This window comes from Nyctereutes procyonoides, unplaced genomic scaffold (assembly GCF_905146905.1).
Source record: "Nyctereutes procyonoides isolate TBG_1078 unplaced genomic scaffold, NYPRO_anot_genome, whole genome shotgun sequence".
NCBI lineage: Eukaryota > Metazoa > Chordata > Mammalia > Carnivora > Canidae > Nyctereutes > Nyctereutes procyonoides.
In genome coordinates, this window is record NW_026575052.1 from 3,566,382 (window position 1) to 3,589,272 (window position 22,891).

The following is a 22,891-nucleotide window of genomic DNA, read 5'->3' on the forward strand; positions in this document are numbered from 1 at the left end:
GGGAAAATCAGACAGCCACATGCAAGAGAATGAAATTGGACCACTTTCTTTCACCATACACAAAAATAAGCTCAAAACGAATTAAAGACCTGAAACTATAAAAATCCTTTAAGAGAGCACAGGCAGTAATTTCTTTGACATTGGCCATAGTAATATTTTTCTAAGTGCGTCTCCCGAGGCAAGGGAAATAAAAGCAAGAATAAACTATTGGGATTACAACAAAATAAAAGGTTTCTGCACAGCTAAGGAAACAACAAAACTAAAAGGCAACCTGCTGAATGGGAGGAAATATGTGCACATGACATCTGATAAGGAGTTAGTATCCAAAATATATAAGGGATCAATATAACTTAACAACCCAAAAACAAACCAATTGAAAAATGGGCAGGAGACATAAACAGACATGTCTCCAAAGAAGACCTACATGGCCGATAAGACACATGAAGAGATGCTCAACATCACTCATCGTGGGGAGATGCAAATCAAAGCTACCATGGGATATCACCTCACATTTGTCAGAATGGCTAAAATAAAAAACACAAGAAACAGTAAGTGTTAGCAAAGATGTAGAGGAAAAGGATACTTCTTGCACTGTTGATGGGAATGAAAACTGGTGCAGCCACTGTGGAAGATGGTATGGAGGTTCCTCAAAAAACAGAATTGACCCTACAATCCAGTAATCACGCCACTGGGTACTTACCCCCCCCCCAAAATACAGAAACACTAACACTAAGGGATACATGTACCTCTGTTTGTTGCAGCATTATTTACAATAGACAAACTATGGATGAGCCTGGGTGGTGCGGTCGGTTAAGTGTCCAACTCTTGGTTTCCACTTAGGTCATGATCTCTGGGTCCTAGGATTGAGCCCCATGTCAGGCTCGGTGCTCAGCATGGAGTCTGCTTGAGATTCTCTCCTTCTTCCCCTGCCCCTCCATTCTCTCTTGCTCTCTCTCTCAAATAAATAAATAAATAAAATCTTTTTTAAAAAATAGCCCCACTATGGAAGCAGCCCAAATGCCCATTGATAGATGAATGGATAAGGAAGATATGGGATAGATACAGATATTTGACTGTGTTTGTATTCAGTGTCCCATTTGTTACTTTGTAACAAACCACCTCAAACTTAGTTAAGTAAAATAACCACTGTATTATGTTCACAGATTTGTGTTTCGGGAATTCAAAAAAAAGGACATTAGAGATGGCCCCATGGTGTCAGACCTCAGTTGGAAAGATCCAGATGCTGGTGATGGCTCAATATCTGGGATTGAAACCAACTGCAAGTGTCTTTGGTGGTTTTCCTAGGAACTGGCTTTGATCTCGCCTGGGGTGTTGCCTGGAACATCCACACATGTTCTTTCTATGTGGTTTGGGCTTCTTTGCAGCATGGCTGCTGGGTTCCAAGACCAAGGGCTCTCATATCCATGAGAGCCAGGCAGAAGCTATATTGTCTTTTATAACCCAGCCTCAGAAGTCACACAATGACACTTATACCAGAGTCAGCCTGCCATGATTCAAATGGAGGGACATACACCCCATCTCTCTTTTTTAAAAAGATTTTATTTATTTATTCGTGAGAGACACACAGAGAGAGAGAGAGAGACAGGCAGAGAAACAGGCAGAGGGAGAAGCAGTCTCCATGCAGGAAGCCCTACGTGGGACTCGATCCCAGGACCCCAGGATCACGCCCCGGGCTGAAGGCAGGCGCCAAACCGCTGAGCCACCCAGGGATCCCCTGACCCCATCTCTCAATAGGAGGAATGTTATGATCATTGTTATAAGAACATATAAGATGGGAGATTTTGTCGTGGCCGTCTTTGGAAAATAAAATCTGTCACACTCAAGCACCACCAGAAAAAAATGTAATGGAAAAATTAATCTATTCATGATTCAAAAAAGAAAAAAAATTCCTGATTCCAACCTCAGTTGAATCCTTGACCCCACCTGGTAATTCATTTCTCGGTTCAACTTGCTTCAATTTGCAATGGTTATTTCAAATATTCTCTGCCATAGTAGGTCTATGTAGGTCTCACCTAGATAGGTCATACTAGTAGATTATGTAGGTCTCACCTAACACCTGTTCCCAAACTCTTTTTCTCCTGTCTGTGTCCTCTAAAGAAATGAGAAAAGTGGGCATCCCGGGTGGCTCAGCAGTTTAGCACCGCCTTCAGCCCAGGGCCTGATCCTGGAGAGCCGGATCGAGTCCCTCATTGGGCTCCCTGCATGGAGCCTGCTTCTCCCTCTGCCTGTGTCTCACCCCTCTCTCTCCCTCTCTGTGTCTCTCATGAATAGATCAATTAAAAAAGAAAGAAAGAAAGAAAGAAAGAAAGAAAGAAAGAAAGAAAGAAAGAAAGAAAGAAAGAAAAGAAAGAAAGGAGAAAAGCTAAACATTCACTTTTCTAACCTTGCTTGCATCTATGTAGCAGAGTCCTGGCCAGTGAGATGTAAGCAGAAACCTGCTGCAGGACTTCTGGCCAAACTCTTGCCTTAAACAAAAAAATGCTGCATGGAGTGGAGGCAGCCAGCCCTATTGTGACCCTCCAGGAAAGGCCAAAAGAGTTAAGAAGGGACGCCTGGGTGGCTCAGTGTTTGAGCATCTGCCTTTTTTTTTTTTATGGTGAAAAAATTTATATTTAGATTTATAGCTGGCTGGACTCAGTTTAGATGATCCCAATTTTGTTGGCAACATCCAAAGCATCATAGTCAGAGCATCTGCCTTTGGCTCAGGGCATGATCCTGGAGTCCCAGGATTGAGTCCCGCATCAGACTCCCTGCATGGAGCCTGCTTCTCCCTCTGCCTGTAACTCTGCTTCTCTTTCTCCGTCTCTAATGAATAAATAAATAAAATCTTAAAAAAAAAGAGTTACAAAAATATAGGCCCCAATATCATTGAGTCACTGAACAGATACATCTACCTCCAGGCTTCCTATCCTGTGAAATAAATAAATCTTTATTTGCTTAATAAGTCACTGATACCAGCTTTCCGTAGCTGATACAACCACTCTTCTCCACCCGTGCCCCTCCACGTTTTCTCTTTGTTCTCCACAAATGACCTTCCATTCTTTACGGAGAAAAGTCTTCAGCGGGTCATTGACTCTCCTGACACCCAACTTACCTGCTTACCTGCATCCACAACCACCCTGTTCTCTTCTTCACTTGTTATAACAGGAGAGGGGTCCCTACTCCCCGGATGTGCTAATAGGGAGATGCCACTGTTGCATCAGTTTTGGTTTTCTGACCTCTACCCAGTCATCAGCTATGTGGCCATGAACAGGCCATTCAGGTAGCAACCACTTCATTGAGTGGATTCTAAGCTGTGCCCAGCAAAGGCTCTGCAGTAGGCGCCGGGGAGTGCCAGGTCTAGCTAGGAAGGAGACAGTCCCAAGGAGGAAACTTTACAAGGCAGGGAAACGGAGTCTTGGAGGAACCCCAAGTTCCAATGTGGCTGGTCTCTGTGTGTGGGGGGGGGGAGAGGGGGAGGCTGCAAAGTGCAGGAAGAGCTCAGGAGGCAGGTGTGTAGAAGGCAGAGGGCAGATGCTCTGTACACTAGGGAGGGTCCATAGGGTTTTGGTTTTAACCCTAAACCGCTGGAACAGGGTGTGAATTAAGCTCTCTGAGCCTCAATTTCTCCTTGGTGAAATGCATTCTTTTTTTTTTTTTTTTTTTTTTTGAAATGCATTTTAGAGCTCTCTGCTTAGTGGTCAGTCTCCTATGCCGGGCTCCTTAAGGGCAAAGAGGAAAGGCGTGTGTTCTTACACATTTTTGCATCCACACGGCGCTTAATAAACACACGCCTCTCGGCCGGGGGATGTGAGACGGTGGGGTCGGCGGCCGGGTCGCTCGCGGGATTTCCCTCCCCGCGCCGCGCTTCCCAGGCCTCCCCTCCTCCCAGCGCCCCGCCGCCTCCGCGCGGCCCCGCCCCCTCCCAGCGTCGCGACACAGCAGAGCGGCCCGGGCGCGCTTTACGGCAGCCGCGTTGCGGCGGGGCGGGGCTCCGGCGGCGGGCGCGCTTGGCGGCAGCGGTGGGAGGCAGGCGGGCAGGCAGGCAGGCAGACGGAGTCGCAGGCGGGCGGCGGCGGCCGTGCCGGGGAGTGAGGGCGGGAGGGAGTGAGTCACTGAGCGCGTGTGAGGGAGGGAAGCAGCCGGCGGGCGAGCGAGCAGCCCGCGCCGTCCGCGCGCAGCCCCAGCCAGGCCCCGCCGCCGCCCCGCAGCCCAGCGCCGAGGCCGGGCCGAGCCGAGCCGGGTCGCGCCCGGGCCATGCTGCTCACCGTGTACTGTGTGCGGAGGGACCTCTCCGAGGTGACCTTTTCCCTCCAGGTCGACGCCGACTTCGAGCTGCACAACTTCCGCGCGCTGTGCGAGCTCGAGTCCGGCATCCCCGCGGCCGAGAGCCAGGTACGCCGGGCGGGGGCGGGGGGCGGGCGCGGGGGCGGGGGCGGGGGGGCTCCCTCCGGGGCCGACCCTCCCGCCCTCCTGCTGCTGCTGCTGCTGCTGCTGCTCCTGCTCCTGCTGCTGGGACCTGGGGGCGCCTCCGCCGGGCCGCCCCCGCGCCCGGAGGGAGCTGGGCGCGCTGCTGCCCCCACACACACGCCCCCGAGCGCAGACCCTGACCGCAGGCGCACCCGCTGCAGCCCGAGCGGTGCCTGCACGGTGGGGCGGCCCGCCCCTCCCTCCTTCCCTCCCTCCGGCTCTTGGCCCCTTTCTCCCCTAACAATCCCGTGTCGGGGGTGCTGTGGACCCTGCCTGCGTTACGGACCGCCCGCAGAACCGAAGCAGCAGCTTGGGGTTTGCAGGAATCCATGCATCCTGCTTCCCCAACCAGAAATACCAGTTTGGATCACCGTGGTAGGTTGAGGTTTCATCTGCCCCCCCCCTTTTTTTTTTTTTTTGAGAGAGAGGGAGAGAGCTCCTGCCTAAGCAAATGCAATTTACCTTTAAACGCAGAGGTTTGCACTCGAAGTGAAGGGAAAAGTTTTGAGACTTGCCTTACCTTGTGTCGAGGCATTTGGAAATGCCCTGTTCTAATTTTCCAACTACATGGCGTTTCTGGTTAAATTCTTTAGAGGAAAAGAAAAAGAAAAAGAAAGAAAAAAAGAAAAAGCAATCTCCCCCTCTACCTCCCCCTACCCCCTCCCTCCTCCCCCCCAAAGAAGGGCAATTTTTAGTTCAATTCAAGCTGTTTGTTTCTCCGGCTCCTTCACTGGTGGTAGGCCGGGATCCCTCTTTATTTCAGGCCACCATTCAGAGTTTGGATGGGCTCAAAGTTCAGTGCTTTACGAGGACATTTTTTGTAAAGATGGCCTAGTATCTTCTCCGTGCGATTTGCCTGTTTCATTTCCCTGCCCCGCTGGAAGGAAGTGCAGCTGCTCTTAACATTTTAAAAAAGCAAAGTGAATTTATTCTCAGGATGCCCTGAGGCTGTCACCAAACAGAATTGGTGACGATAACTCTGGCCGTCACACTAAAACATTCAGATCTCCACTTGATGGTAAGTGGACACTAGAGGACACGGCCTTAAACGTATTAAGAAAATCATAGAAGTCCTCCAGGGCCCCAGAATGTAAATCTTGATTCCCTACCGCAGTTAGGAAATAGTTCCAAAAACTATTGCCTAACTGCAGCGTGTTCTGCCCTGTGTTATGGTAAACAGATGGCGTCAATATTTTTGTTCAGAAGTGAGTATGATTCCTCAACGCTATTGTGAGCTTTAGAACCTTGGCATAAATCTAGCTGAGGATCAAGAAAGAATTTGTTTCGGAGTCTAGAGTGTCACTCAAATAGACTGATGAAAACTACAACGAAACTGGTAAGAAGAGGGTTTTTTGTTGTGTTTTTTTTTTTTTTTTGCACATTTTTTTTCTATTAACAGCAAATCCACAAAAACTGAGGAACCAGTTCCTGACAGTGAATCCCTCAAGTGGAGAGCTAGCAAAGGACAGTTTAAAGTAGGGAGGCACGCTCTCAGATATTTGGAGGTGGCTTTTGCGGTTGTTTTCTTCCCTCTGGTGGTTGTGTTACCCTGGTTGTAATCACCAGCTGGTGGGGGGAAATAAAAAATTAGGATGTAAGTTGATTCTGCTGTTATTAGGACTTGGGAGAAGATGAAGAGATTGCCTCTGTTCCTGCCCCTTTTGAGAGGGGCTGTAACAAAAAATTTAAGTGAAGAGAGTGTTAGAGGGAAAAGACAGTTCATTGTATAGTCAAGGCAGGCGCTGTCCTCGACCAGCTCAGGACAGCTCAGGACGTGAGGACTACCTCACTCCTCACTAACTGAACAAATTAGGCTAACTCCAAATTTCTTCCTTATTCCTTAGGTCCCCTTTTGGGCGTTTACTTCCTTCCCAAGCCAAATTCGCATATGCAAACCTGGGCTCCAAATACTGTGAACTTTGTATTATAGAGTGTAAACAGCTCCTGTGTTTCAAGTTTGTTCCCTTAGCTCCATTGTAACCTAACACAGAATCTATTTTAAGATGTCTGGTGGTCGGTTGTCTTTTCAGTTGTTTGCCCATCGGGCAGGAACAGGATCCACCCTAGACACTTGAGTCATTTCCGTTCACCAAATCATAACAGTAAGCATCATTATAGTTATTACCTACAAATATATCACTTGAGGCCCCCCCTCCCACCCCTTTACCTCCTAGGTTCTCCCCTATTACTCATCTTCCCTTCTCCCTCTCACAGTTCTGGTCTCTTTACCTCACTCCTCTTATTCACCTCCATTCTCATTCCTTCACCTCCATTTTTAAAAGGATTTTTTTTCTTTCTTTCTTTCTTTCTTTTTTTTTTTTAAATGTTCCTGACTATTCTTTCCTGTCACGATGTGTCCAAACCACTGATCTCCAAACTTTTGCAGTTGGTCACGTATCCCTCTGAGTAAGATGCTTTGGAACATACATCTTTGTGATATATATAATTTATGAACTAATGTGATATGTATCTTATGTATACGCACGTGTATAGATATAACTGAAAGCCTCAGTTATGTAACACACACAAAGTAATATCTTATGTATATTACGAACAACCGTAGGATAGAATTTAAGGAAGGATGAACTAAAATAAATGGAAGTGAAAATTCGAGTATTTTTCTGTTCCTTCATCTTTAAAGAATTGTTTTGCATGCCTGCCCCACATTGAGGATCACTGGTTTAAAATTCAGTCTTTCACATCAGCATTAGTTGTGCTTAAGTATGCACTTGGAAAAGGTGTTAATTTTTAACAGCTCTAGTCTGATTATAGTAGTTATAATGTGATGATAACAAATTTAGACTAGAAACTATCTCTACTCATACATGTGATTAAAGCTGGGCATGTTCCATCTCTTAATACAAGTGTGGGCTTGGAAGCCAGTCATGGCGCTGTTTGATACTTTGATGCAGACTTGGCTGGGCAGACTTCAAAGAATTATCAGAACTTAGCTTCACTTTAAATTAATGTCTTTGTATTTTTGAAACATCATTATAATTTACCCCTGTAGGTGGCATATGGTAAAAACGTGTGCAGAATGTGTAAGGACTTTCAAATGAAAGGCATATTTAAATACCAAATAATAGCAGTAACTGTATGATCCTGGAAAAGCTGCTCTATACACAGCATGGTTTGTGGTTTGTAAATGCTATTTCAAATCAGTGGAAACTGAAATTTACTATTGTAGCTGGTTTTGACCTGTTTATTTTTGCACGTAATTTTCATGTAGTTTTTTCCGATAATTATTGCATATTCATTATAGAGAATTTGTAATTGAAAGGAAAAGGAGAATAAGTTACTACCTCATAACCCCCCAATAACTGCAGTTTACTTTTTAGTGTATTTTTTTCTAAGCTTACTTCCTTTTATATATGTATCTTTTAAACACGATGTCCTAAACTGTACTAGCAGTTTCAACTTTCTTTGTTCAGTCAACACTACGTTGTCAGCATTTTCAAATTTATAATTTAATGGCCATATCATATATATAGCATCCTATAGATGTACTACAAATTTTTTTAAAGGTTTATTTATTTATTCATGATAGACATAGAGAGAGAGAGATAGGCAGAGACACAGGACAAGGGAGAAGCAGGCTCCATGCCAGAAGCCTGATGCGGAACTCGATCCCAGGACTCCAGGATCGCACCCTGAGCTAAAGGCAGGCACCAAACCGCTGAGCCACCCAGGGATCCCCAGATGTACTACAATTTATTTAGCAATTTCCCTATTGCTGGGCATTTAAATTGGGGAAAGCTGTAGGCAGTTATGAGTAACATTTCCATAGATATCTATATACTTAAGGCTTTGTCCCATTTCTGATATGGAATTGCCTGGTCTTTTGAAAGGCTTTTTTTTTTTTTTTTTATTTTTTTTATGACAGTCAGAGAGAGAGAGAGAGAGGCAGAGACACAGTCAGAGGGAGAAGCAGGCTCCATGCACCGGGAGCCTGACGTGGGATTCGATCCCGGGTCTCCAGGATCGCGCCCCGGGCCAAAGACAGGCGCCAAACCGCTGCGCCACCCAGGGATCCCTTCAAAGGCTTTTAGAGACCATTATCAAATTGTTTTTCAGAAGGGTTGGAAAAGTCAAGCTCTTGCATGAGATAATATGTGTAGATCACTTGGCATATAGTAGGCTTTCAATTAATGTTAGGTAGTATTATGTAGCCATTTTTTTTTTAAAGACTTTATTTATTTATTCATGAGAGACAGAGAGAGAGAGGCAGAGAGAGAAGCAGGCTTCACGCAGGGAACCCGACATGGGACTTGATCCCAGGTCTCCAGGATCATGCCCTGGGCCGAAGCCTGTGCTAAACCGCTGAGCACCCGGGCTGCCCTTATGTAGCCACTCTAGATGTGAGTCCAAAGATTTTGTGGCTATATGTGGCCCTTAATGCTAAAAATGGATTATGATTTCTGTTGATTGAAGGCACCCATTCAGAGACCAGGAAACATTTGACATCATGCTCAAAGGTCTTAGAGTTGTTTTAATTAGTCTTATTGAATGTTGATTAAGAGTAGAATTCAGGGATCCCTAGGTGGCGCAGCGGTTTAGCGCCTGCCTTTGGCCCAGGGCACGATCCTGGAGACCCGGGATTGAATCCCATGTCAGGCTCCCGGTGCATGGAGCCTGCTTCTCCCTCTGCCTGTGTCTCTGCCTCTCTCTCTCTCTCTCTCTGTGACTATCATAAATAAATAAAAATAAAAATAAAAAAAGAGTAGAATTCAGTCTCAAGGGTGCCGCCTCTGGAATAAGTACTAGCAGGTGTGCCAGTTTTGCAGCTTAAGACTGTAGCAATATCATTTTTCCTGTTACATGTTCTCATATCTGGCAAAACTAGAATTTTTAGCCTTGTGGCCTCTGAGTTGGGTGTTATGGTAGAAAGCATCACGAATGCCATTACTGAAACTCACTTTGTTTTGACTGGTTGAAATTTGAAGTCATTGGTCTAATATATTAAGCTGGAAAATCATCTAGATTTATTCTAGGACTTCAGCTATAAAGCAGTTGTCTTTCTTAGACTTTTACACCTGTTTTAACAAAAAGAAATCAGTTCTTTGTGGCAATTTTAATTTCAGCTAAGCTTTTGTTTATCTCACTTGTGTCCTTGGACTAAAATGGAATATGCCTGCTGCTTTGTCAGTGTGAAGAATGTTTGCTCATCACCCACATTCTCCAGTCTAGTATTCTTAGGAAATGGGGCTGATAGCAGTATTCCACATTTCATATATGTGTTTAGTGGTAGTTATTATCTGAATCTTAAATTTTTGTTAGATGAGGCTGTCTTCCATTTAAAAAAAAATGATCTTGTCTGCTGAGGAAGGACTGTTAACACCATGAAGTGATGATGTAGCGCATCTATAAACTGGGGAGTCCAAAGGTTGAGGAGTTGCTAGTGTTCTTTCTCACGTTCAGAGCAGGGGATAGAGACATTGAGCAGTGGACAAAGTTTTCATCCCGTTCGTGAGTATAAGCCCTTAGTGGATGGCTTAGTAGCTCTTGTTCAGGTCAGCAGCTAATTTGCCAGGACTTAGGTTTGGGGAAGTTGTATGTGGTCCTTAAGGAAGATTATGTGCTCTATAGTCAGGCAGATGTGGTTCCAATCCTAATTCTTAATAGCTGTGTAGTCTCAGATCACTGACCTCCTTGTATGTTTCCCTGCCCATTAAATGGGACAAATAAGGCCCATCTCATAAAATGATTGATACTTAAATGAGAGGATGTAGGATAAAGTGGGAGACCGTGAGAACCCATTCTGATAGAAGCGCACACAATGTTAGTGTTTTAACGCTTTCCAGGTTGCGTTTCCAGCCTGAAGAGATTCAGCGATCTGGTGGACAGGAGGAGCATTTTGATGCTCTTTTTTTTTTTTTTAATTTTATTATAGTCACAGAGAGAGAGAGAGAGAGAGAGAGAGGCAGAGACACAGGTAGAGGGAGAAGCAGGCTCCATGCGCCGGGAGCCCGACGTGGGATTCGATCCCGGGTCTCCGGGATCGCGCCCTGGGCCAAAGGCAGGCGCCAAACCGCTGCGCCACCCAGGGATCCCGCATTTTGATGCTCTTGAGTGTGATTTCCTGTTGTAGAGAAATGTTCTTTTATAAGTAGTTAGAATGTGCCAACTGACTGTATCTCCAAATATACCAATAGTTGGGTTTCTGAACCTGGACAATTAAGGAGTGGGCCATGCCCCACTCAGGTACCTTCATTGTGGTGGCTCCAGCGTCGTTGGCACCTTGTTGTAAGAGCTGCCTGTGTGACGTTTCTCTTGGCATGCCTCTTCTTGCTTGTTGCACACCTCAGCATGTGAGACTTGTCACCGCAGATTTATGGTAGTTTTCCCAACAATCCCACAAATTATGATACGACCCTCAGGTTGTATTGTAGTCTGTATTCATTCTGTTTTACTTTTACTGTGTGATATGTACTTAAATAAGGGAGAATGAGAGTGAACTGATTGATGGAGTGACAGTTACAGTCTATTGTAACATGTTTCAACTCTGCAGGTTGAGGCTAAGAACTAACAATACATTTTCTAGTCTATGTAGAACTTATAAAGTATAGTCAGCTCTGCAGGCTCTGAAATCACTTTTTTGTGCATCCCCAGAAGTATTTGGTTTTGGAAACTCAGTTTCCTGTTAGTTCTGTTCCTCGTTTCAGTGCAAAACCTGCGAGCTGATATATGACAGGTCATTTTTCCGCAGTATATATCTTGTATTTTTCAGGTTCTTTGTTAGGAAGTCTTACTCTGAAAGCTTTAAGGACACATGAGGAAATGCTGTAAAATGGGAGTGGAGCAGAAAGACCTGAAAGGGACAGCTGTAGTGATTCTCAAGCCCCAACTGCGTGCTTGAAAATGGGGAATGGAAAGCCTGGACCAGCTGAGCGACACGGCTCCATCAGAGCCAGGACAGGACACAGGCTCCTCAGTTTGCATGTGGCGTGGTGCAAAGCAAATCGTTAGGAGTAAACCTTTCAAAGCCTGAGTTTATTCTGAATGTCCCTCTAGAGTATGTGATAATGCAGGGTGGGTTTTATGTTTCTTCATGGTAAAATTACCCTATGTCCTTTGTTCCTTTGCTTTCCACAGCATGGTGTTTCATCTGCTTTTATGCTCTCAGGTTTTCTTCTATGTTTGTACATCATAAAAACATTTTTATCAGTACATCCATGAGCATTTTGCCATCTGTGTTTAGTTCTGAGTTTCTTCCACTTTTGTCTTCCACTCATAAGTGTCCAAACCTGGGGAATGGTAGAAGAGAAGGAAGGATGCAGAGCAGGTGGTATTTGGAAAACTTGCAGACTTGCCAGTGTGGAAGATGATTTAAAAGTGGACACCCTGGGGGGTGCCTAGGTGGCTCAGTCAGTTAAGCGTCTGCCTTCGGCTCAAGTCATGATCTCATGGTCGTGGGATCAAGTCCTGTGTCAGGCTCCCTGCTCAGTGGGGAGTCTGATTCTCCCTCTCCCCCTCCTCATTTGCTCGCACGTGCGCGCATTCGCGCTCTCTCTCTCCTCTCTCTCTCTCTCTCTCTCTGTCAAATAATCTTAAAAAAAATGGACACACCAGGATGTCATGCACAGCCTGGTGACTGTAATTAACAGTACTGTATCAGCACTTGAAAACTGCTAGGAGAGGGAATGTTAGACGTTCTCATCACAAGAAAAAAAGGCATTTGAGATATGGCAAACAAAACAAAGTCCTGTCCTCAAGTAACTTACATTTTAGTGGGGCAGAAAGATGATAAATAGATTTGTAATATGAAAGGTGAGGGTACATTTTAAATAGAGTGATGAGTGAAGGGCTCTGAAAAGGTAATGTTTGATCAGAGACCTTAAAAAAGAATGATGGGCTGGCTCTGCCGGCAAAGCATGCATCGCTTGATCTCAGGGCATAGTGCCTACTCAAAAGAGATGACTGGGAAAAGAACATTCCTCAGGTAGAAGAGCAAGTAAAACAGTCTCGGGGGAAATTGATCATGTTATTCGGGGAGCAGCAATTACAGTACAGAGATGAAGTCAGGGAGACCCAGGGGCCACTTTGTTTGGGCCTGGTAGAGAACGGGAAGGACTTGGGCTTTTATTGCAGGTGTGATGGGAAACTGGCAGAGCGTTTTGAGCTGGGACTGACATCTGATGAAAAGGGACGCTATGTAGTCTTCCTCCTTTGTGCCATGCCACCTAGTGCTTTATACCATTCAATCTTTTCTGGTTGTAGATTGTCTATGCTGAAAGACCTCTCACAGACAACCACAGATCGCTGGCTTCCTACGGCTTGAAAGATGGGGACGTTGTGATTTTACGACAGAAGGAGAATGCAGACCCTCGACCTCCGGTGCAATTCCCAAGTAAGACCTCCCCGACACAAGCATCAGGAGAGAGCCTAACACAGTGGGCCAGAGCTGTGGACTAGCTTTGGGTTTAGAGTGCAGGGTACAGGCTCTGACCGCCCCTTGGTTGCCATGTAACTTTGGATGTGCTAACTTGCCTGAGTCCATTTCCTTATGTGAGAATAGTGCATGTGCGACCTGCAGCACACAGCATGCCCTCGATAAATGGTCACCTCTGTTGTTATCGATAATAACTTTGCCCTTGGGAAGGACTTAGGAGGCCACCTCTGTCCGCGATTCCTCACGGACTTTTGCTACTTTGTGTCTGGCCCTCAGCCAGCAGACCTGTGTGGAGCAGTCAGCCAGGCGCTTGCACCCACGTTGCACAGGTCTCATTACTGTTGTGGGGGAAGAGAGTCCTCTTTATAATTTGTTATCACTAATGGATGATGCTCTGATTTTAAGTAATGTCTGTAGTGTTACATAGCTAGTAAGTGAAGGCATGGGAACTAAAACATAGTACTTTTCCTATTATACTGAGCTTTATGAGCAGTAAGCAGCCAGACCACCAAATTCCGTTCCTTCCCTATCAGCCGTGTTCATCACGTGAAAGGAAGCTGTTGGCTGTCTTGATGTTCCATCCAGAATAGGTGTTTATACCCTGGAATCTGTGCATTGGAATTTAAAATGTTGTTTTGTCCTTGAAATAATATGCAGAATTGCGTGGCTGTGAGCGTTTGATGGGGAGAGGATCTGTGGCTTTCCCAGATACTCAGAGGGGTTCATGACCTATAGAAAGTTGGTAGGGCTCTGAGGTGAACTGTGTGATGAAATGTAATTGGTTTCCATTTTTGCTATCTTCATATAGATTTCTGTAAACAGTGTTTAGTCTTTAGGTTGGCTGGTTTTATAGTTTGTGGTAACAGCTGATGGGTGTCTGGGTGATGGTGACACACACCAACTCAGAACACAGTGCTTCCATTCAGCCTGAAACCGGGGCTCTAAGAGACCATCAAGCACTGTTCTTCCCAGATCGCGGTTACATTAGTCCCTTGGGGCTACTGTTAAACTTTAGAAAGAATTGTGATTCAAACATGCCAGTCAACAAAAACCAAATCTTCCTTTGGTTAATTTAGTGAAACTGTTCTGGAGATTCACTGTCTTTTTTGTTGTTGTTGTTTTCCCTGTACCGTCCCATATGGATGAGAGCCAGTAGGTGGGGGAGGGGAGGTGATCTCGTCTACCAGGTAAACAAGTTTCTCAAAATGATTCTGAAGTGAATGGCCTCTCAAGATAAGTGTAGCAGGGTTAGAGATAAAATTTCTTGACCCACAGAGAAGGGGCCGCCTGTATGTTTTGCTGGCTGGTATAGATTAACTCCCTCATACGTACACACGTTCACTAGCTGCCAGCTGAGGCCTCTTTGAAGAAAGTGACTAGTTGAACCCATGCTAAGAGGCAGAAACTGACTCTGGAATTTAAAGCTTCCTTTCTATTGATGTCTCATAAGTTTCAGGATGGCCTCAGATGTGGGACAGGGGTGACCATCAGATACGTTTTTGGGGATTGAGGAGATGGAGATGCACTCAGTTCTAGCACCCCATTTTGGCTCTGCTCTACTTTTTCTTTGCTAAGGTAAAGCTCCTTTTTAAGTAACAGCTTTATTGAGGTATAATTGGTATACCTTACAGTTCACTATTTTAAAGGGTACAGTTCGTTGATTTTTAGTATATTCCAAGTTGTGCAGCCATCACTACAATCGGTTGTAGCACATTTTTGTCACCTTGAAAAGAAACTGTACCTGTTAGCAGTCATTTCCGCTCTGCCTCCAAGCCTCCTGGCCCTAGGCAACCATCAGTCTATTTTGGCTATTTTCCTAGTCTGGACATTTCATATAAATGGAATCCTACAATATGTGGGTCCTTTGTGTGAGGCTCCCTTTTATTTTCATTTCATTTTAGTAAGGTCAGCTCAGCTTGGATTATAGAACCCGGGAGTTGTAGCCTCTAAATCTCTTCTATCTTTTGGTGACCTCGGCACTGAGAACTGAGCATGTTCCTTCTCTTCTGTTTGTCTCTCCTGTAAAACGATTATACCTGCTAGCTCCCTGGGAGTGTAAGAGTTAGCAGTGATGCAGAGATGAAAGTGTAAATTCCAAGAACGAATATGTTTAGTGGAGACGGGTAGAATTTACATCTAAAATGTATGCCGTTCACTTGGTTTGTATAGTATTCTTTACCCAAGGTGGGTAGGCTCTTTGAAACATGTCAAAGCGGACTGGGATTTTTCTCAGTTACATCCAGATTTATGTGGTTACATTTATTGAGACTAGCTTTGATGTTTTAAAAACACAAGTAAAAATGTGTCATCTCTCCTGGGATACTAAGCCAAAAATCTAGGGTTACTACCATTGTCGGCACCCCTTCTCTGTTCTTGCCTGTGGGTTCACTCAGACCACAGGCTTTTTATTCAGTCAGCGTAGGAGAGAGAGCAGGGGAAAGGTCAGATGTCTGCAGTTACCATGTACTACATGCCAGGTACCAGCAAATATTCTGCTGTTCCCTTCAAATGCTTGTTTTCATGGAGTCACTGGAAGTAAACTTTGAACCGATTTTCCCCAACAGACTTACCCCGAATAGACTTCCGTAGTATAGCTGTGCCTGGCTCGTCAGGCTCCCGGCAGCGCCAGCCACCAGGAGCACAGCAGTCCCACTCATCTCCTGGAGACATAGCTTCATCTCCTCAGGGCTTGGACAATCCAGCCTTGCTCCGAGACATGTTGCTGGCCAACCCCCATGAGCTGTCCTTGCTGAAGGAACGCAATCCACCCCTGGCAGATGCTCTGCTCAGTGGAGACCTTGGTAAGCTTATAAATGTGGAAGACTGTGGAGCTGACCTGAGGGGAAGTAGTTGTGTTGCCGCACATGTGGAGAAACTCAAGCAACTGGTGTGTTCAACCCACTGTGTCATGGGATTTCTTGAACCTACCAGTTGCTCTCTGAGAGGTAAATTAGTGCTGTCATAAAAGGCTGAGTTGCTTGACAGTAGTGATAGGATTTTACAACTGCAAAGAGTTCTGAAATCCAGCTTGACCAGCCTCCTCCATTGACTTTTTTTTTTCCTCAAATTATTTTCACAGCACGTAATCTAGGTACTGATATATTGTTCAGTTAGACTCTCAGGTTGAGAGAGTACCAGTAAGCCAGCTGAAGCCAGGTGAAATGGTTTTAGTTGCAGAAAGTATGTTCAGTGCTGTCAGCCTGTGTGGTAAAATGGAACCCCCTATTCTCACCCACCCTAAGTGTAATGGTAGTGGGGTTGTTGCCAACCGTTTGCCAACTGTTTTTGAGTCATTCTATTAAACAGTGTTTACTTTTAATCAACTTTATGAGTAAAGTTTTTTTTCTGTAAACTTCAGTTTTATTCTTGGATTTATGAAACTGTACTGATTAAATTTTAAAATGTAACAGACACTTAATAGCTCATTCTTCAGTTGACCATTTTTTAAACCTTAATAATTACCTAACAGGAATGCAGATTTCTGTTTTGGCATCTCCTGTAGCCACCACCCCAGTCAAGATACAGAACATTTTTCTCACTCCAGAAGTTCCAGTATATTCTCTGCAGCGAGTCAGTTTCTTCCCCTTATGGACTACTGCCATTCTGATAATTGTGGTTTTGATCAGCACGTAAATGGAATCATACGATATGTCCTCTCTCACATCAGGCTTCTTTTGCTCAATTGAATGTGTTCTAGATTCATTCGTTTTGTGTGTATTAATAGTTCATATGACCATTATCTTGGTGTCTTTAATTTCTTATGTAGCCCATATCTAGTCACCAGAGACCTTGATGATGGCATACTTAAGTTTATACGTTGAAATGCATCCTCATTTAAGAAATTTAAGGTGGCCCCTGTAACGTACACTTTGTAGCAAGCAGTATTTTCTCTTTACTCACTTTGCTGCCAATTCGTTAGGTCAGGTAGGTAGGCTAACAGTAGTTTGCATTTAACTTACCTGGTTTAAGGCAGAGGGTTTGTACAGGGAGGAAAACCAGAAGAGGAAAAAACAGGGTTGTAGTGCTCTGTTTTTTTTTAATTGAAGCGTAGTTGATACACAATGTTACCCTAGTTTCAGGTATACAACACAGTGATTCATCAAGTCTCTGCCTTATGCTGTGCTCACCACAAGCGCAGCTACCATTTGTCATTACAGTATCATTGACTACATTCCCTGTTGTCGTGCTCTGTTTTATTTCCAGATAACAGGTTAATAGGGGCAGCTGGGGAGAGCAGTGGAGCCATTTATCTGCTACGCAGATAGTTATCCCCACTGATTTCAATCGAAGTATTAGCAGAGATGCTAGGATGTAGGGATGACTTCTTACAGGAAGAAATGATTTTTGCAAATTATTTCTTTGTACTAAATTTAGGTGACATAGTCTTGCCTTAGAAAATAGCAAATGAATGTAATTGCTCATTTACAGTAATTCTGAGGCATCCTTTCCGCATCTCTTTACAGTTGTATCTTGAGAAACAATTTGATCTGGAAAAGTACTAATAAAGAATGGAAATAGAGTGGTACTCAAGACTTTCCCCCTTATTTTTGTAGAGAAATTTTCTAGGGTCCTGGTGGAGCAGCAGCAGGACCGAGCCCGGAGAGAGCAAGAAAGGATTCGTCTCTTTTCTGCTGACCCTTTTGATCTTGAAGCTCAGGCAAAAATAGAAGAAGATATAAGGTAATGACCCTTTACCTAAAGAGCAAGCTTTAGAGAATCCGGAGTTCCCAAATGACAGGTGACCCGCTATCAGGTGGGCATCTGCTCTAACATAATGTCCCTGTTTCATATTTGAGATAGCAGCTGCAGTCCTATAGGTCATTCTTCTCTTTTCCTCACCCGTTGATTCAACATTACAAAACTTTCTCTTCGAAAACTTTACTGAAGACTCCGAGACTAGTCCACAGTGCATCATTAATGCAACTGCAGGTAGATGACCCCAGGATTGAGCAGAATCCCCAGCTTGGTGAGCCTGTTAGGCTGGCTCTACAGGCTGACTGACTGGAATCTCAATCCTGAGACATAATACGTGAGTCCCAATTTAAACCCAGACTTGAGCATGAGTGGATTAGAGACAGAGCTCAGGACAGATGGAACCCTGCAGTCCTAGGTCTGCTTTCGTCCTACCGTTCTTGCCCTGGCTCAGTGGATAAACTGAGTGCCAGACACTTTTCCAGCTCCAGCTTCTCTGATGCTGTGGTTCTCACCTGGGGCTATGTTAAAATCACATAAGAAGCTTTAAAAATGCAGGTGCTTGTGCTTTACTCCCAAATCTGATGGATCGGAATCTTAAGAGGTGGGGCCAGAGCAGGTACAGTGATGCTAATGCCAGCTTTGGTCACATTACTAGTCACAGGCAAGATGATGCCCTTTTGTCCCTTAGAATGAAAGAACAACTGCTCCCAACTCCCATTCAGGTCTTGTTGTGAATAGTGAAGGCCTTAGTGCATAGTCCCCAGCCTTATCCAGTCTCATGTTCCCGTGGGTAAATATAGTCCAGAAGCAGATAAATCAGAAGATCACTAGTAGCCTAATACCATGTCACAAAACCTATGTCATTCACCTCACTTCATCTTATTATGTAAGCATTTTATCATCTCACATCATGAGAAGGATGAATACAGTCCAGTAAGATATTTTGAGAGAGTGCATTCATATAGTGTTTATTACAGAATATTATAATTATTGTTTTATTATTAGTGATTGTTGCTTCTCTCTTACTGTGCTTTACTGATAAACGCAGCTTAATCATAGGTATTTGTGCACAGAAAAAGACCAGCATGTAGAGGATTCGGTACTCTTTGTGGTTTCAGGTGTCCACCGGGGGGCATGGAATGTACCTCTTGCTAGTAAGGGTGGGCTGCAGGATAACTAAGAACTCTGTTCTTCTTTGTCATATTCTTTTGTTACTTGAATGAAGCCCAACTGGGTCATTTTTTTTATACTGTCAGCTTGGAAGTCAAGTAATGATTATTTTATTTCTTTTCTTCTCTAACTTCATTTGAAATCAGGGAAATTTAAATTATATGTCAGAATCAGTTGACAGCCCCAAGCCATTCATTTGTGTTCCTGTTAAGTGCCCCCATTCATTGCATCAATGTATTCGTGTATGAGTGTCTTTGAAAAAACATCTCACTACTTAAATCTACCAAGAGAAATAGGAAGAAATTTGTGTTCTCTGAACTAGACCTCATTGCAGCTCTGAGGGAACCGGACACAATTCTCATGAATAGATGTGTTCAACCCAGGAAGCAGGAGTGGTGGGAGGGAGGGTGCCAACATTGTGCTGCTGTTGGCAGAGTAGCAGTGAGATGAAGCATATTCGTGTAGCTTTGAGGGTCCAAGGGAGATTAAGGAAATGGGGTAATGAGTACACTCTTTTAAAAAAGACCTCGTGCCTCTAAAGTGACTCTACATCTAGGGCCCAGAAGAGCCAAAGCGACTGGTATTATCTCAGAATCGGATTTTGCTGAAATTTATCTTGGTTGGAGTCCATGCAAGGTCAGGAGTGTACAACTAATTTTAGTTCATTTCTAAATTTAATAATGTGGCATAAGAGAAAAGCTGTGTAATTCTATCAAATGCCTCTTAAAGTTTTATTTGGTACGCTGCACCAGTGATTACTCAGGGTATATGTACACTGGGGTATAATAGCCTGCATATCTCCCTGACTAAATAAAACAAGTATGCCTTTGATTTTCTGAAAAGTTTCATATATTATTACAGAATGGCTCATAAAACCATCAGTTCAGTTCAAGGTAGAGTATTACTGCAAAAAAGGATAGGCACTAGAGTTAGAGCAGGGGTCAGCAAACTTTTTCCATAAAGAAACGAATACTTTAGGGTTTGCAGGCCATGCCGTCTCTGTCACTAGGACTCCTGTATGCCACTGCAGTACCAGAGCAGCCTTTCATGGTATGACAGTATGGAAACGAACGGTGCAGTTGCAGTCCTGAGGAAGTTTGCTTACACAGACAGATGGTGGTCAGTAGCTGTAAGTTATCCCCATCCTCGGGCCCTGTTCTGTTTGTGTCTCAGTCTTAGGTACGTTGCCCAGCCCCTGCCCTCGTTTCCATTAATGTTGGTAGTGTTTGGTAATGTTTTTAGAAGGAGGTGGAGAATGAAGGCATGAAATGTGGGAGTAAGCTAGAACTCCCTTTTAAATCCCTCCCTTTCTCGTGTAGGAATTAGAATATGTCTGATGTTTGAAGAAACGGTTTTGACAGACCAAGTTAACTGTCATTTTTGTGTGTGGTTTTCTAAGTGATAGCCAGATAGTTAGATGCAGCATTTGCTGAGTGTCTCCTCTTCTGTTAACAGTGTATTCTGGGTGCTTTCTGCCTCTTAGCCACGCTATAATAGGCGTCATTACCCTCATTCACAGGTAGAAAACCCAGTCTCGGGGATTAAGCACAGACACAGCACAATCCGTTAACACCCATGTATTATATTTGCCAGCTATTTCTGATGCACTGGTCATAGAAAATGCATCCAGATACCCAGTAAATCCTCTGGTAAAAATTGAGCATTTGTGAAATTCTGACATTCTACAGAATTAAAAGTTGTGACCCTTACTCTCCAGAGGTTAATTTTCCTGGTTCTGAGCTTGTAAAGGAAGCAGAGCTGTCTTTTGTGAGAAAGCCATGTGTGTGCCTTTAGATTTTCTGCCAGCTGTATCTCACTACCTCACCTGTTGTGGGAAAGAGCACCAGTGTTCATTTCCATGACTCAGCTTCTATACTAGGGGCAAAAGATGTGACTGATCTGTGGGTTGTTTTTTTTTTTTTTTCCCCCCCAGTAAGGAAAGGGAATCTTTATTGAAGTACCAAGGCTTGGTACTTGGGCTTGGGCAGGAGGCTGCCCGGCAGGCAAAGGAAGACCTAGCGGAGGGGCCTTATTTGACCTTCTTCTTGGAATGCAGATGGTTGGTGTGGCCCCGCTTCTTCTTAAAGCAGTTGACAGAGCACGGGTGCAAGCAAGGAAAACACTTGCGGCAGATACCTCGTCGCAGTTGTGTTTTTGGGCCAGCTGGCGGAGGGAAGGCTTGATGGTGCCACTCTGCAGACAGCACCAAGTGCAGGGTGGACTCTTTCTGGCTGTTGTCATCTGAGAGTGTGCCCATCCTTCAGCGGTTTGCCCACAAAAATCAGATACTGCTGGTCTTGCCCGTCAGGGTCTTCACAAAGGTCAATGTCTGCGTCTGCCACTTAGCCACCTGGTTGAAGAGAAAGCCAAATCTGTTTTTAATATTGTGACTTTGAAACAGATTTCTCTTCCTGCAAATAATGATTTTACTATACTTGGTTTTGGTTTGTTACAGGCAACAGAACATTGAGGAAAACATGACAATAGCTATGGAAGAGGCTCCCGAAAGTTTTGGCCAAGTAGTGATGCTTTATATTAACTGCAAAGTGAATGGACATCCTGTGAAAGCCTTTGTTGACTCAGGTGATGTCTCCGTCTTTGTCTTTCCATCTGTCTGACATTCTGACCTGATGCAGGGAGAAGGAGAGACTCTGATGCCTGTTAAAGCTGGCAGTAGTCCTCTGCACTGCTAATAAGCCTGGGGGCTACTTCACTTGCCAGTCGGTTTGTTTGTTTGTAGCAGGTTTATTCCTGAAACATTTCTTAACTGGTTTTGAATTTTGCAGTATGTCCTCCATCTTCCTACCTCCCCTTACTTGGCATCCTGACTTTTTAGGATACCTCTGTAAGAAATTTGGGAGTAAATGGGTTTAGAAGGAGCTGTAAGAAGCAGCTGAGTATGGTATAGGTCAGACAAATATTTCAGCATGGCCTGTGTGCCAGCACTTTGCCAGGAACTGAGGAGTTGAAGCTTGTATGAATCAGGGTTCTTGCCCTTAACCTAACAGCCAGGTCAGAAGACAGGGAGTTTCCCACTTGAGGATTTAAATAATCCTTATACCAGCTAGCACCTTTTCTCACAGTAATAACTGCTTTTTAATAAGATCACACAGCGCTGTGTGGGTGTGGCTTGGTGGTCTTGTATGTCTTAATTCTGTGTAGCTCACTCAGGCTGTCAACTAGGTTGAGTTCCTAGAATAGTAAAAGGCCCTGCTCAAGTAATATTTTCTTCCATTTGTTCATGCACAATTATTTGAGAACATGCTAGGTTTCAGCTGTCATTAGGAGTTTGTATTTAAGATGCATACTTTCCTGGGAGGGACAAATCTGCTAATTATTCAGTTTAAAAAATGTCTGTTGAATGCTGTAGGCAGGGCACTTGTGCTGAGTGTTTGGGAGTAAGACTCACTAACTGGTGCTTCATGGAGCTCTTATGAGTGAGAGAGACAAATACGTATGTAAGAGACCCTAATATTAGCACTCAACATTTATTGGGCCCTTACTGTGTGCCAGGCACCATACATACTAAGTGCTTACTATAAATCATCTTAATTTCATGTAATCCTCAGGTTATCCCTATGTGCCATATTCAACTGTTCAACCTATTTGATAGATGAGAAAGCTTTAGAGAGGTGATCCCACTCTTCAGGTAGACAGAGTTCACAAGTAGTAGACTTTGGATTCAGCCCCTGATCTGTTTGGTGCCACGATTCAATGACTGCAAATATCATATGTGTGTTGAATACCCGTCAAGACCACATTCTCCCTCTGACCGGGGTGCTTAGGCCTGGCTTCCCCAGAGCGGGCACCTAAACTGCCCTATCTCCACAGAGTTCAGGACTTTGAGCCGAGGCTTGAGGAAAGGCAAGAGAGTGGCGAAAGGGGCCCTTCTGGTCTTGGGCTTGCTTACTTTAAGTCAATAGGTAGCTTTTGTGGAGTAGAGTGGAGAGAGAGGAAGAAAAAAGAGATTGCCTTCTCCAGTTTTTTTCTTCATTTTTGCTGGGCCCTCTTGAATCTAACCTTCCTCAAATGCCAGGAACTTTCAATACCCATTAGGTGTAAGGTGCCTAATGAGTAAAGTGAACAGGAAGTGTTGGAACTGCATGAGAGAGGAGATCACTGGGCTAGGCCAGTCAGTTGGGGAGAGGGGGTGGTTTGAGCTGGGCC

The 22,891-nt window shown here is 44.4% G+C and overlaps 1 protein-coding gene across 3 annotated transcripts in view; it reads left to right on the plus strand.

Annotated features, from left to right (window-relative positions):
• The first annotated feature begins 4,075 nt into the window (after positions 1–4,075).
• Positions 4,076–22,891, plus strand: part of DDI2 (DNA damage inducible 1 homolog 2) — a 42,123-nt gene continuing 23,307 nt past the window's right edge. For all 3 annotated transcript variants that reach the window (XM_055331328.1, XM_055331330.1, XM_055331331.1), the window contains exons 1-5: positions 4,076–4,395; positions 12,688–12,817; positions 15,424–15,660; positions 17,413–17,539; positions 21,180–21,307. In XM_055331328.1, the coding sequence (XP_055187303.1) occupies positions 4,258–4,395; positions 12,688–12,817; positions 15,424–15,660; positions 17,413–17,539; positions 21,180–21,307 (760 nt within the window). In that variant the 5' untranslated portion in view covers positions 4,076–4,257. The remainder of the gene's footprint in view (positions 4,396–12,687; positions 12,818–15,423; positions 15,661–17,412; positions 17,540–21,179; positions 21,308–22,891) is intronic.